Source organism: Delphinus delphis, chromosome 19, assembly GCF_949987515.2.
Source record: "Delphinus delphis chromosome 19, mDelDel1.2, whole genome shotgun sequence".
Classification (NCBI taxonomy): Eukaryota; Metazoa; Chordata; class Mammalia; order Artiodactyla; family Delphinidae; genus Delphinus; species Delphinus delphis.
In genome coordinates this window covers 7,152,450-7,166,129 of record NC_082701.1, presented here as the reverse complement: position 1 = coordinate 7,166,129, position 13,680 = coordinate 7,152,450, and the positions used below count along the sequence as shown (strand labels likewise).

Below are 13,680 nucleotides of genomic sequence, written 5' to 3'. Positions count from 1 at the left end.
CCCTGGGCACGGTTCACTGTTCGCGCTGGGCTCAGGGAGATGGATGGGCTGTCAGGGCCTGCCCTCCCCACCCGATGGCTCAGAGGATCGGCAGGCCTGGGGTGAGCGGCTACAGAAAGTCACCGGGGGCTCCGTCCTGGGGAGAAGGTGTGCTGGCGAGGGGTGGGGGGATGCGAGAGCCCCGGCTCCTCTCTTCCCACCTCCTCCCGTGCATCAGACAGGGGGAGGACCAGACAAAGGGTTGAGACCCCTCGTGGCCCAGAAATAGGACTGTCCCAGCCCTACAGCCCCGCCCAGGAGGACTGTCCCTTCCCACCATGTACACAGAGTGTCCTCTCTGTCCCCGGGAGCAAATGCCATGAAGCCCGAATCGATCAAACAAACAGGGTTTATGTCAGCGGGAGAGAGCTGTTGACCCCTGCCTAGCAGCTAATTAACCAGCTCATTAGGAGACAGGGTGTGTGGGGAGAGAAGGGCAGGGCTGCCTGCCCAGCTGCAAGCTTCCAGATGTCCTGGGCTGAGCTTGGACCATGCAGGAGGCAGACCCCCAAGGCCTGGCCGGGTAGGGGTGCCCCTCCCCAAACTCCCCGGAATCATTTAGGGCTGACCGTCCCCGAGAGTAGCTGTGTGGGCTTCCCGGGGCTGCGTTGATTGTGGTGGCGAGCAGGGGGCAGGTGTGTGCTCAGTCCTGGGTGTGGGCCTTAACAGTTGAGTGTCCAGGTCCTGCCCTTGGCCTTGGGCTGCCGTGACTGCCCACCCCAGTGAGGATCTGGGGAAGAGGAGGCTTTGGGGAATCCAGGCTGGTCTAGGTCCCCCTGGAATGGGGCATCTGGGTTACGTTCTCCCCAGCCTTGGCACTTCGGGGGTGTGCAGGGGGTGGGTTTCTTGGGCGCTCTCAGGCCCCCAAGTAGACCTCCACCAGCACCCCGACGGAGTGCATACGGTAGAAGACGCCCAGAGGCAGGCCGAAGTTGACGATGGTGAACCATGTCCGGTAGCCATAGAAATCCTTTTCCAGCCCGTTCTCGAACTCGGGGTGTATGCCGAAAGCAGGCATCATCCACAGCTGGGGAGGAGAGGGCGTTGTTGAGTGGGGGAGGGCCTCTCCCATCCCCCAAGGCCCTCAGCTCATGGGAGGCCCCAGAACCTGCAGCTCCTGCAGCATACCCCCCACCCTAGCATCCCCTCACCCTTAGGCTTTCAGAACCAGCCCCTCTCCCCCTATATCCCCCTCACCCCATCCCACAGAAGGCCTCAGCCCCCTCCTTGGCCTGCCTGGGGCCAGCCTAAACTCCAGCTGGATCCTGAGACCCCAGGCTGCCACCACCACGGTACAACCTGCTCCACCTGGGCTCCCCTGGGCCCTCATTTCCATCACCTTTTTCTGCTCTGGGTTCATTCTTCCGCTGTCATGACTCTCTGCCCGCTCCACCCCGACCCTGCCTCCTGTCCAAATTCTGCCCGTTTCTCAAGGCCCAGGTCAAACTTTCACAAAGCCTTCCTTGGCCACCTGGGCCCACACTTCCTTCTCTGAGCTCCGACCACACTTTGGGGCCAATTTATTACTTATGCTCTGTCTGGACCAGAGGTTTCATCCTCTGAGGTGTTTCCAGCACAGCTATTACCATCATGGGCTAAAACAACCTGGAGTTGTCCCGGGACTGCCACTTGCAGGCTTGTGGGAACACGGCAGGTCAAACATAAGGCTCAGTTTGCTCATCTGTTAAATAGGGACAGTAATAGTGCCTGTTGCATGGAGTGAGTGTGATGATTCAGAGAGATGCACGGGAAGGTGGACTTGGAACTTAGCGGCCGCCGGGCACCGAGCAGTCATCGTCAATACCTCCCCCTAGAGATGCTTTAGAAAACCAGGCACCTTCTGATCTCTTCCTTTGACTCAAGTCAGCGACCATTAATGATCTGGTAATTCTCTAACTGGTCCCCCTGTGTCTCCTCAGCTAAGCTCCCCGAGGGTAGAAATCCTATATGTATGTTTGCAAATAGCCCTTAGCTACATGCTTGGCACATTCATTCATGCCAGGCACCTTGCAGGGAGCTGGGGGACACTCCCTACTCTCAGGCAGCATCAAGCCAGTTGGAAAGGGGCCTGTGTCCTTGACAATCAAAGGGACAAGCCAGTCGCCCTCGGGACAGTCAATGCACAATCCCTTGATCCATCCCTTCCTGAGTGAGGCTTTCTGGGGCCTCCTTGCCAGCTGCACTGCCATGCCTCCCAGCCCCGCCACTCACTGTGATGTTGCAGAGGATGAGGAAGAGTGAGATCTCCTTGAGGGCCCGCCGCTTCCAGTTGAGGTGGCTGTAGGAGTGGATGTAGGCCAGCGAGGCCTGCCGCAGGTCCTGGCCCAGCTCCAGCAGGGAGCCCCTGCGGGGAGGCTCAGCCTCCCACTTCCCCGCCAGGCTCTCGGGAGCTGCCTCCCAGAGTGGGCGCCGGTGCAGGCCCTCGATGATAAAGAGGTTCTGGGCTATGTGCTGCAGGATGAGAAGCAGCGAATAGGCCAGGATGAGGTGGTTGAGTAGCTCGTGGGGGCGAGTGGCCACGATGGCCACGATAGAGAAGTAGGAGATGCCCATCTGGCCCAGCGCCGCGCCCATCAGCAGCACCACGTCCAGGCTGCGGGTGGGGTTCTTGAGCGTGTCTAGCTCTCGCTCCTCCAGCCCATGGATGGCCATGCCCGCCAGGCACGCCAGGCTCATAGTGGGCAGTGCGGCTGCATGGAAGCCGTAGTAGATGGTGAAGTACTGGCGCGCGATGGCAGGGCCACTTGCTTGGATCTGGAAGAGCACGAAGACGCACGTGCCTGCCACCAGGACCAGCAGGCCCAGCACCGGCCCTACGATGGCCCCGTGCAGGTGGAAGGGCGGGGTGCCGGGGTGGGAGCCCGTGTGCGGTGTCAGGCGGCGGCCCACGTTCTTCCACATGACGAAGAGCATGCCACAGCAGATGAGGGAGTACTCGGTGCTGAAGGGGTAGAGCATCAGGTAGCCCTTCTGGAAGACCTCACACGCGGTGACGTTGAGGCACAGACAGGTGTTGGTGTTGTTGCCTGGGAGGGGGCGGGGCAGGAGGGGACGTTCAGGTGGGCCTTGCTCTGAGGAAACCAGATGCACAAATCAACCTGTTCACCTCCTGGGTTATGGCAGAGGCGGAAGGGACCCAGCCACCCATTTTACAGATGTGGAAACTGAGGCCAACAGAGAGAAGTCAGAAATCACAGGATGGTCCTTCTTTTTTTTTTTTTTTTTTGTGGGACCTTAGTTCCCCGACCGGGGATCGAATCCGTGCCCCCTGCAGGGGAAGCGTGGCGTCTTAACCACTGGACCACCAGGGAAGTCCCCAGGATGGTCATTCCTTGACAAAGGGATTCTAGACCTCAAGTGCCAAGCTTGGGTAAAGCATTTGACACATGATGTCTTTGGCGCCAAATTTGACACATGATGTCTTTGGCACCTCTACAGATTACTTGCTGAGCACAGGGGGAAGCCTGTAACCTTATACTGGGGGGATCTGGCTGACACACCACGACCATCAGCAGCATCCACTGTGGGGCAGACATCTCGCCTTGTGATGAGGCGCCCTGCAGAGCCCTGCAGAGCGCACAGTATCCCCTGTGGAATGTTGGTGTCCAAAATGCTCAACCCAAATCTAATCGACGCTTTGGTCCATACTTCCTGTTTCTAGGAAAAGCAGGGGATTTGGGAACAAGTCAAATGCCACCACGAGGAAGCAACCTGACAGATCTCAATGTCATTAGGGGAAAAGAGACTGAACTGAGCCACCAAAGGTACTGCACGTTTGAACAAACCATCTTTAAAAGACATTTCATGGGCTGATGGGAGAAAGTCGAACATAGATTGATACAGAGGATGGGGATGAAGTTAAGGCATTTTGTTAGAAATTACAATGGCATGTGTGCTAATGTAGGGAACGATATGATTTTAAAGACGTGCATACTGAAATATTCTGAGATGAAATGCCAGTATTTCTGCAACGTAAGTAATTCAGCAAAAATATTGGAATGAATATGGCAAAATGTTAATAATGATTACATCTAGGTGATGGGTATGTCCTGTTCTTCTACTCATCTGTATGCTTGAATTGTTTAATAATAAACTATCCATGATGTCACTTGCTGAAAATTCTCTTTGCACAGGTCTTCTGAAAAATGGATCTGGAGCATAAAGAATGCCCACGGTATACAGGCATGCTGAGACTTACGCAATGGATGTGTGAATGCATGAGTCTGCTGGGAAGGCTTGGCTGTACACAGGTCAGGATGGTGATGCCACCCGGGGCGGGGGGAGGTGGATACATACAGGTGTGGCTGAATCTCACAGACGGAAATGTTCCCATGTAGGTTTAGGGGACATGGCCTCTAAGGGCAGACTGACAGGTAGGGCACTGGGTACATGGAACAGTCCAGGGAGTTCTTTCTGCCCAGAAACCTTCTGTTCTTCCTTATATGTCCAGGTACCTACAACTGTGTTAGGAAGACATTCCTTTCAGTCTTGAAGGCTTTTTAGTTTCTTGCAAGTAAAATGCAAATACCAGGGGTAGAGTGCATACCTGGGCTTATCAGTGAATAGCTCAGCCAGGATTAGTGGTTAGCTTACTGATAGCTAGACGGATGCCTGGAGCGGGCTTGCAGAGTGCCGGCACCTGATGGGGCAGGCCCAGAATGGGGGCAGGATGGGTACCATTGGCAAATGTCAGTTTCCGTTTAGTCGTGATCTGGTCTCTAGAGCTTTCTCCCAACTCTGCAGAGTCATTGAGCCTCACCTGTTGGAGGGAGTGTAGCGTGCACACATGTGTGTGTGTGTGTGTGTGTGTGTGTGTGTGTGTGTGTGTACATTCAGCGACTGGGGGGCAGTCATGGTCTCCTCTGTACCTGAGAACTTTTCCATGAGGGCGCTGAGCTCGGTCTCGATCTCATGGTGCATGGAGTCGTTGGTGACGGCCAGAAGCCACAGCAGCAGATTCGTGGCCAGCGTCAGCATCAAGCCACACCTGGAGGAGGTGCTAGACTCTGCCACACAGCCTAGCCGGCTTCCCGGGTGCCCCACGTTCACCATCACTGCCTTTGGGGTGACCACTCTCTCCCAAAGCCAGATGCCATCTGCCATTAGAACTTCAGGAGGGGCAGCCCTAGGGGCCACCCGGGACCCATTCCCAGACTAACTGATAGCCCCAGGGCCACCCTGTCCAGGGAAGCTGTTGGGGGGCCAGCATGAGTGGGGGACAGGGGTATCCCAGGAGTTGTTGGAAGGAGAGAAGATGCCCGCATCTTACCTAGTGAAGTTGGTCTGGATCTGAACGCAGTCCTTAGAGTGCTTCCAGAGCACCCAGGTCTGAAAGAGAAAGGGCCTTGAGCCCAGGGGCTAGGGGTGGGGCGAAGGTTGGTGGTGGGACTATGGGGCATGTGTTCCAGTTGCACGTGTGTATTTACAATGGAAGGGACAGTGAGGAAGCCCGGGTTGGATTTGTGGCTCCAGGGTTTCCTTGCTGTGTGGTTTTGGGCCAGTGGAAAAACATCTCTGAGCCTTAGTCTCCTTGGCTCTAAAATAGGACTAAAATGTCCATCAGGGGAATGCCTACTTATTGGGGCAATAAAAAGGATGATGCAAACAAAACACAGAGCACAATGCCTACAGATCAGGAACTCAGGAGGGACTTGGAGATTCATGAAGAGTAGCTCTGGGGACTTCCCTGGTGGCATTAAGAATCCACCTGCCAATGCAGGGGACACGGGTTTGAGCCCTGATCCAGGAAGATCCCACATGCTGCAGAGCAACTAAGCTCGTGCACCACAACTACTGAGCCTGTGCTCTAGAGCCCGCGAGCCGCAACTACTGAGCCCGTGTGCCACAACTCCTGAAGCCCGCGCCCCTAGAGCTTGTGCTCCGCAACAAGAGAAGCCACCGCAATGAGAAGCCCGCACACCGCAACAAAGAGCAGCCCCCGCTCACCGCAACTAGAGAAAGCCTGCGCGCAGCAACGAAGACCCAATGCAGCCCAAAATAAATAAATTAATTAATTAATAAATTAATTAAAAAACCTTCTTTAAAAAAAAAAAGTAGCTCTGTAGGGCTTCCCTGGTGGTCCAGTGATTAAAACTCCATGCTTCCAATACAGGGGGCCCCTTGGTCGGGGAACTAAGATCCCACATGCCGCTCGACCAAAAATATAAATAAATTGTATTAAAAAAAAAAACAGAGTAGCACAGTATATCCGGGGGTGTAGATTTAGGTACACACAGGTACGTACAGGCAAATGTACCTATAGGTGCCTGCGTTTCAGTGGCGCAGTGTGTGTGTGATGCTGACGCATGTAGGTAGCATGGGTGTGGGCACACAGAGGCACGTGGAGGGGCGCTGTGGTGCGTGTGTACAGACTCTGGGCCGTGTGGGTATTTGCTGACGTGCCTGTTTCTAGGCATAGGCCGGGGCGCGTACGCACGCGGCGAGGGGGTGCGAGAGGCGGGTCACCTGGATGCCGATGAAGATGATCTCGACGGCCGGGAAGATGAGCTCCAGCTGTGACTTACAGCGGATGTGGCTCATGCCGTAGCCCACGCGGAAGACGTTGAGGCAGATGGCGCAGCTACCAAAGAGCACCAGGGAGCCTGGCCGGGCCAGGGGGCCGTTGGCACCTCCCCTGGAAAGAGCCTTCCCTCCCCACCCCTCTGCATCCACCCAGGCGCCCCGACACTCACCGCGCACCCAAGCGGGTCCTGCGTGCGGGTCCCGGTGGAGCACGGCTTGCGGCCGGCGGGTGGTCCTGGCGGTGTAGTAGAGAAGCCAAAGGAGGGCCAGGGCCTTCAGCGTCGCCAGCAGGATCCACACATCCCCCAGCGTGATGGCCACGTTGTTGAAGATCATGCTGCAGATGAAGGCTCCGCCCAGGAACACCATGTTGAGGGCCAGGAGCCCCGAGAAGAGCTGCCCGGCCTTCTGGGCCTGCCGGTCCCGGCGCAGCAGCAGTGAGAAGTGCCGCACCAGCCAGGACCTGCTGAGGGGCGAGGCGGGGGCCCTTGTCTGCTCGGCCCCCGTGGCCGCGTGGTTCTCCTTGGCCGGGGTCTCTCCAGTCTCCTGTGCTTCTGGAGAGGCCATGGGTGGAGCCTCAGTAGGGGCTGGGGAGGGAGACAGGGTTCCGGTTGGCTGCCAAGCCGTCCTGGGCTCAATTCCGCTTCTGCCTCTAAGCGCTGTGGGACCTAGGCAAGCTAAGCAACCTCTCTGGTCAGGACGTTGGAAATAAAAGCAGCTGCCCCATCTGCCTTACGGGACCCGAGAAGATTCAAACAGACCCGGGGATATGGAAGCCCTTTGTGCTCCACATAAACATAGGGTTTATTTCGACTGGCTTGAGGACCGCCTTCCCCCCACCCCTACCCTCCTGCATCAGTGCTTGATCTTAAGGTGGAATAATGATGTCTGTCAAGGCAGCCAGGGGTATCTGCACAGTGCTTGGCCACTGGGCAGTTTCCAGGGCTGTGACGTTTCACCACCAAAACGCAGTTTGTGCCCTCTGTCTTCTGGAAGGAAATTCACTCCTCAAGTCAGGGAGAGCAAGTAGGTGTCCTCTCTTGTTCCGACTCTGATTAGTTGGGCAATGGTTGCCTAGAGTGTTGGGTTGAGAAGGATCCTGAGGCTGAGCGTGGGCTTGGTGGGAAAGAATGGTGTGATCTGAGATAATACTCTATTTTGCGTACATATGAGTGTATATAAAATTACTTTTTAAAGAAGTCTTTTTATTGAACTTGTTACAATATTGCTTCTGTTTTATGTTTTTTGATTTTTGACTGTGGGGCATGTGGGCTCTTAGCTCCCTGACCAGGGATCGAACCCACACCCCCTGCATTGGGGGGCAAAGTCTTAAGCACTGGACTGCCAGGGAAGTCCCTAAAATTACTTTTAAAAGATCTAGAAGACACCCATCAAGTTCACAACAGGAGTTTCTTCTGGGGAAAGGTGGAGGGCACTAGAATTGGGAGAAGTTTAATGTTCTAGTTTTTTTTTTCTTAAAAAAAAAAAAACATTACTGGGACTTCCCTGGTGGTGCAGTGGTTAAGAATCCGCCTAGAGAAAGCCCACGTGCAGCAATGAAGACCCAACGCAGCCAAAAAATAAACAAACAAACATTACTTATGTAATTAAAGTTAATTTTATAGCACATTAAAGGTTTTAGGAAAAAGTTCTGAGATTGAATGACAATGTCTGCCATGAGCATGGGACACGTTGGGATGAGCATGAATGCCATGACCTTGACTTTCTTTTTTCTTTGGCTGTGACGCACAGCTTGTGGGATCTTAGTTCCCTGACCAGGGATTGAACCCGTGCCCTCGTCAGTGAAAGCGCAGAGTCCTAACTGCTGGACTGCCAGGGGAAGTCCCATACCCTTGACTTTGATAGAACTGACTTCCATCTGTACCCTCCGTCAACTCCTTGAAGTCTCATGAACGTACAGCTCAACATGGGGAACACCATCCTGACCCTTCTCTTTCCCTGAGTGTCTCCTGCTACTTTCTCACTTGCCCCGAGCTTTCATTCAGGCCGACCCCTTTGTTACCCTTCACTTGGACCCAGATCTTGGGTCACCCCATACCTGCAGCTCAGGACCCCTTCCTGGAGTCCAGCACACTTCTCCCGTGGGCCCTTTGAGTACTCATAACGCTGCACTGGAGTGCAGGGACGCCCCACTGGTCTGGGTGCTGTCCTGGTGGGAAGGTTCCTTCACCACCCCCTGCTGTCCCAGGTGCTCTCCCTTGGTCCCGCTGCTGCCCTGGCATCCCTGGTGCTCTGGGCTCAGGGTCCTAGGGGCTCAGGGTCCCAGGTGCTCACCCTTTTCCAGGCTGCAGGAGGCCTGCTTTCTAATTCACTGTCTCAGCAAGCGGAGACTCCATCCCCATGTCTCCCAGCAGGGAACCAAGTGTCTGCCTTGCCTCTCCCCTCATCCCTGTGCATTCCAGCTCAAGGACTGCTCTGAGATTTTTCTTTACCACAAGCACTACCCTGGTCCACGGCTCCCTCTTCTCTCTCCTGGACTGGCCTCCCTACCCACTGCACCTCTCCCCTACTTCCCCTGCAAAGGCAATCACTGTTCTCACTATAGAGTCCAAACTATCTAGCATGGCCTGCCTGGCCTTTCAAAATGAAACAAGGCAGCGTATGTTTAGTATGGGCTTGGGGTGCACAAGGTGATCAAGGCAGGGTAGCCGCTGTTGCTTCCTGGTCTGGTCTTAACTTTCCTCTCCAGCCCTGTGTTCAGACCCCCACTCCCTTGCCCATGGGCCATATGCCATCCTGATGCCTAGTTCCTAGAATGCCCCTGCTTTTACTCACTTCCCTGTCTTTGCCCACACCCTACCCTTTGCCCATGGTGCCCACCCACTTGCCCCTTGGATGACTGCGGTTGTGTCCTCAGGACTCAGTGGAGCCCCACCTCCTCTAGGAAGCCTTCCCTGAACCCCCTTGCCAAGGCTGGACTAGGTGCCCCTCTTGGTACCCCCACTGCACCCATGCTTGTTGCTGAAGCATCCCCTACCATGCTCTATTTTATGTGATGTTTTTTAAGTTTACTTCTTTTTTAATTAATTAATTAGGCTGCGCCGGGTCCTTAGTTGCAGCATGGGCGATCTTTTTTTTTTTTTTTTTTAAATTGCGGCACGCAAACTCTTAGTTGCGGCACATGGGATCTAGTTCCCTGACCAGGGATCGAACCTGGGTTCCCTGAATTTGGAGTGCGGAGCCTTAGCCACTGGACCACCAGGGAAGTCCCATATCATGCTCTATTTTATTTATTTATTTTTTAAATTTAATTTTTTTTATACAGCAGGTTCTTATTGGTCATCAATTTTACACACATCAGTGTTCATGCTCTATTTTAATTAGCTGTGCTTTGCTCTGTGTCTCCCTTTGGACTCTGACCTTTAGACTATCCCCCTGTGTAACTACCAGAAGACCCTCGGCACACGTGCCTCTAAAATGCAGCCTCTTCAGGCCCCCATTCTCCAATGTGCAACCTGCCCAATATTTATACCTCCTAAGGTCCTCTTCTGGGGCAAATAGAATAATAAAACTTGGTACTCTTTTAAAGATTCTACCAATGATTCCCCCCTTCCCAGTCTTCCACATCATTCTTGCTCCAGTTCTGTCCCCTCCTTGTCCAGCCCCCTTGTCACACTCTAGGCACCTCCTCCCCACATTCATCCAGGCCCGGCCAGAGTACTCCCCATGTCTCATGTAGCCTCGTGCCCCCCCACCCCGTCACTCCTGCAGCCTGTTCTTCCTTCTGCCTCTCCCGCTACCCTCCACCAACGGCTCTTGCCCATCCTCACCACCCATCTTAAGCGCTTCTCCTGGGAAGACTTCTCCCTTTGCCCAGACATCTATCGAGAGCGGGTGTGCACTGCTGTGAGTGTGCCTGGTGGGCAGCGACCAGCTCCTGCTTACCTCATCCCCCACATATGGCACAGGGAGGACACTGAACCAATATTAGCTGACTGACTCTGGCATTTTCTGGGGACATTTCAGCACCAGAGTCATGGACAGAAACCCTTCCCATCAAACCCTTTGCATCCATCCTGGCCCAGTGAAGGCGACTTTCCAGATGATCTTGGTCTTTCTTCCCAGGCTCCCCCACCCAGGTTGAGCACATCTGAAGCTTACAGGGACACCTCCCTGCTCCTTTTCTCCCAGACCTGACTGCCCCATCTCGCCTTCCCAGAATCTTCCCCAAGGCAGGAGGACAGCCTAGTGCCGAATCCTGGCGCTTACTACCTGTGTGATCTTGGTCAAGCTACTTAGACTCTCGCTGCCTCAGTTTCCTCATCTGTAAACAGATACACGACTATGGAACAGTACCCGTTACATAGTAGATGTTCAATAAAGATTTCTTGAATGAATAAATGAAGGAATTAAGGCATAATACCTACCTGATGGGGATTTTTCAAAATTAAACGATTTAACACATGTGACTGCATGTAGAGACATGCCTGGCATAGAGAATGCTCTCAGTGTTAGCTGTTTATGCATTTCCTTCCTGTTCTGTCCAGGTCCTGGAGAGGCCGGAACGGTCGAGATTATTGGCGAATTACAGGGGCAGGTTTTGATTGGACTGCAGGCCTAGAGAGGACCCTGGAGGACAAGGTCCTGTCCTCCAGGGTCCTCACCTTCACTATCTTCCCCGCCCCCACCCCCAGGGTCCAACCCTCCCTCGGCCGCTAGAGGGAGCGCTCAAAGTGGAGGATAGGGTCCTCCGCTGGGGAGGGTGCGGGGATGGGCAAGCAGGGGTCGCGGGAAGAGGGTGAGGGCTCCCTGACTGACAAGGAGGAATCCGCCATCCTCTGGCTCGCCCCTCCGCGCGACGCCAGTTCAGGGGAGGGCCCGGACACCAAACTGGTTTGTGGGTCGCGATTAGAGCCAGTGATGAAAGCTGCAGAGCCGTCGGGGCGCGGCGCCTGGCCGGATCCGTGTGGTCGCAGAGCTACGGGATTTCTTTCCGAGCTACTCGAGGGACTGCGAGGCCTGGGACAGGCACCACACGGGTGCCTCTGACTGGGCATCCCGGCAACCCAGCCCCACACCCCTTTTTCCAGCCGTCCGGGCTTTTAGCTTCTTCCCGGCTTCGGCGCTCTCTTTCCGCTGTGCGCGCTCGGACCCGGCTAAGGCGCGGGGAGGGGGGGGTGCCCTGCTAACCCCTGCGCGCACCCCGCCCGCGGAAAGGAGACGGGGTGCAGAGCCGGGGTGGGGGCAGAGGGGGGCCGCCGTTCGGGTCACCAAGGGTTGACCTTCCTCCCGTCATCTCGCCCTCCCGCCCCAGTCCCTGCAGCCCCCGGTCTCTGACCCTCGCTTTGGGAGCGGAGTAGGTGTGAGTGTCGAGGATGGGCTCTCGGGAATGTTCCTCCAGGGGGCAGAGGGCGCTCCCGGCCGTAACGGCGCCGCCGGGGAGCCTTACCTGAGGCCTGGGCAGGCATCGCCGCCGGCTGACCACCGCAGCGCGGATCGTCTGTCCGGGTGAGGCCCCTGCGCCGGACCGATGCCTCCGACGCCCTCCCTACGCGGGACTGCGCAGCCGCCTCTCGGGCTCCGCGGCCCATTGATTTTTCTGTTGACTTTGGGGCTCTCATTAATCAATCCTTCGTTAATTACCCCGCCGGGGGCTCCCCGGACAGCTCAGCCAATAACGAGGCGGCTGGACAGGCGGGCGGGGCCGGAGGCGGTGCATGCCTGGGGCTCTGGGTCAGGGGACCCACGAGCAGGCCCGCTTCCGGGGTAGGTCGGGGTGCAATGTCCTTTGGCCGCAACAGAGGCCGTGTAGGGTTCAGGCCACACTTGCCTCTGGCGGCCCAGCAGGGAATGGACCCTCCCGCACAGATCCGGGGTCACCTTCTCTTGTACCCCATGTAGCACCAGACCCGGCCCTGACGCAAGCTCTCTCTCCCTAAGGCAAACGTGAACTTGGGGCGAAAGAGACCCGGTTCTGACACGGCAGGAGGCGCCCCCTGCGGCCCTCCTCAGCTCTTCCTGCAGCCTCTGAGACCTGCCCACCTCGTCGTGCTGGTGCGGTCCTGGCACGTTTTCCTCTAAAGTGCCCTGTGCCCCAGGTGCGGCTGCTCCCACTCTCCCGCACAAAAGCCATCTCCTCCCACCCCAGTCCCCACCCCAGCCTGTCCCCCTTCATCTGACTCGCTGGCCACCAATTCTGCCTCCTCTTCTAGCTGTTGGTACCTCCTTTTCAATCTCTCTCTGCACCGTCTGACTTCCTCAGTCTCTCTGAGTCCATCTCTATATCCCCCCTCCCCACCTTCTTTTGCATCAAACCATTTTATTGAGGGGCTTCGGAGACGGTCGAAGGGCTGGGAAAACAGTGAGATCCCACACCCTCTGCCCTGCCAGGACCTCCCCAGCTTCACAGTTGCCCCGTCTCTATATCTCTTGTAGAGTAGAAGCCAGAGGGCTTTGGAGAGGAGCCTCAGGGACCACGGGGAGTGGGGTTGTGGGTAAGAGGAGGCCCAGGGGGTGAGAATCTGTGCCACCCAAGCCCTGTTTAGTTATAACAGCCCTGTTATAAATTATGTTATAACAGTCTATGAATTGAAGTTGCATTCCTGAAATGTTTCATTTGAGGGGAAAACAAAAGCTCTGATGCATGAAAAAAGTTTGAAAATTATTATTCTTAGTAGAAAGGCACTGGCTCCCTTTCGCTGTGTGACTGTGGGCAAGTCACTTTACCTCTCTGGGCCTCAGTTTTCTTCTTTGTAAAATTGTAGTTGGATTAAGTGAGTCCTTCCTAACCTTTCATGTGTCATGGAACACATTAAAAAATGTATATGTCACTTGAGGATAAGGCGAAGAGGAAGGTGGCAGCCTGGGTACTCCACCCAGCCCCTCCCAGCCACCCAGGTATGAGTCTGTAACTAGTCTGTGACTCAGACTTGGCTCACCCACAGAAAAGCCTGAGACCTTAATATCTCCAGGGGCCCTTGCAGCTCCGACCCCAAGACCCCCTCCTGCGATCATCTTAGATGTGGCTGCTGAGACACGAAGTGGGCACAGGGTGGGGCAGGGAGAAGAGCAGGTTTATTGGTTTCCAGCTCCAGGCGGCAGCATTGGCCAGGACACAGGGTGGGGGTAGGGGTGGAGCTAGAGGCTAGGACACTTCCA

The 13,680-nt window shown here is 55.5% G+C and overlaps 1 protein-coding gene and 1 long non-coding RNA gene across 3 annotated transcripts; one reads left to right on the top strand and one right to left on the bottom strand.

The window, feature by feature from the left end:
• Nucleotides 1–376: 376 nt before the first annotated feature.
• OTOP3 (otopetrin 3) lies at nt 377–12,124 on the bottom strand. Of its 2 annotated transcripts, XM_059998446.1 has the most exons (7): nt 11,972–12,124; nt 6,732–7,148; nt 6,505–6,641; nt 5,309–5,367; nt 4,908–5,026; nt 2,251–3,065; nt 377–1,066 (listed from the first exon to the last, which is right to left on the bottom strand). In XM_059998446.1, exons 1-7 carry the CDS (start codon nt 12,111–12,113, stop codon nt 896–898), a joined length of 1,860 nt encoding a protein of 619 aa, XP_059854429.1. In that variant the 5' UTR covers nt 12,114–12,124; the 3' UTR covers nt 377–895. The 2 variants fall into 2 exon arrangements, with proteins under 2 accessions (XP_059854429.1, XP_069396235.1); XM_069540134.1 differs by having other exon boundaries at nt 6,505–7,148.
• Nucleotides 475–6,088, top strand: LOC132415223 (uncharacterized). Its single transcript, XR_009517107.1, has 4 exons — nt 475–562; nt 3,701–3,803; nt 4,173–4,289; nt 5,759–6,088. It is a non-coding gene; the product is annotated as an uncharacterized lncRNA (long non-coding RNA).
• Nucleotides 12,125–13,680: the final 1,556 nt, after the last annotated feature.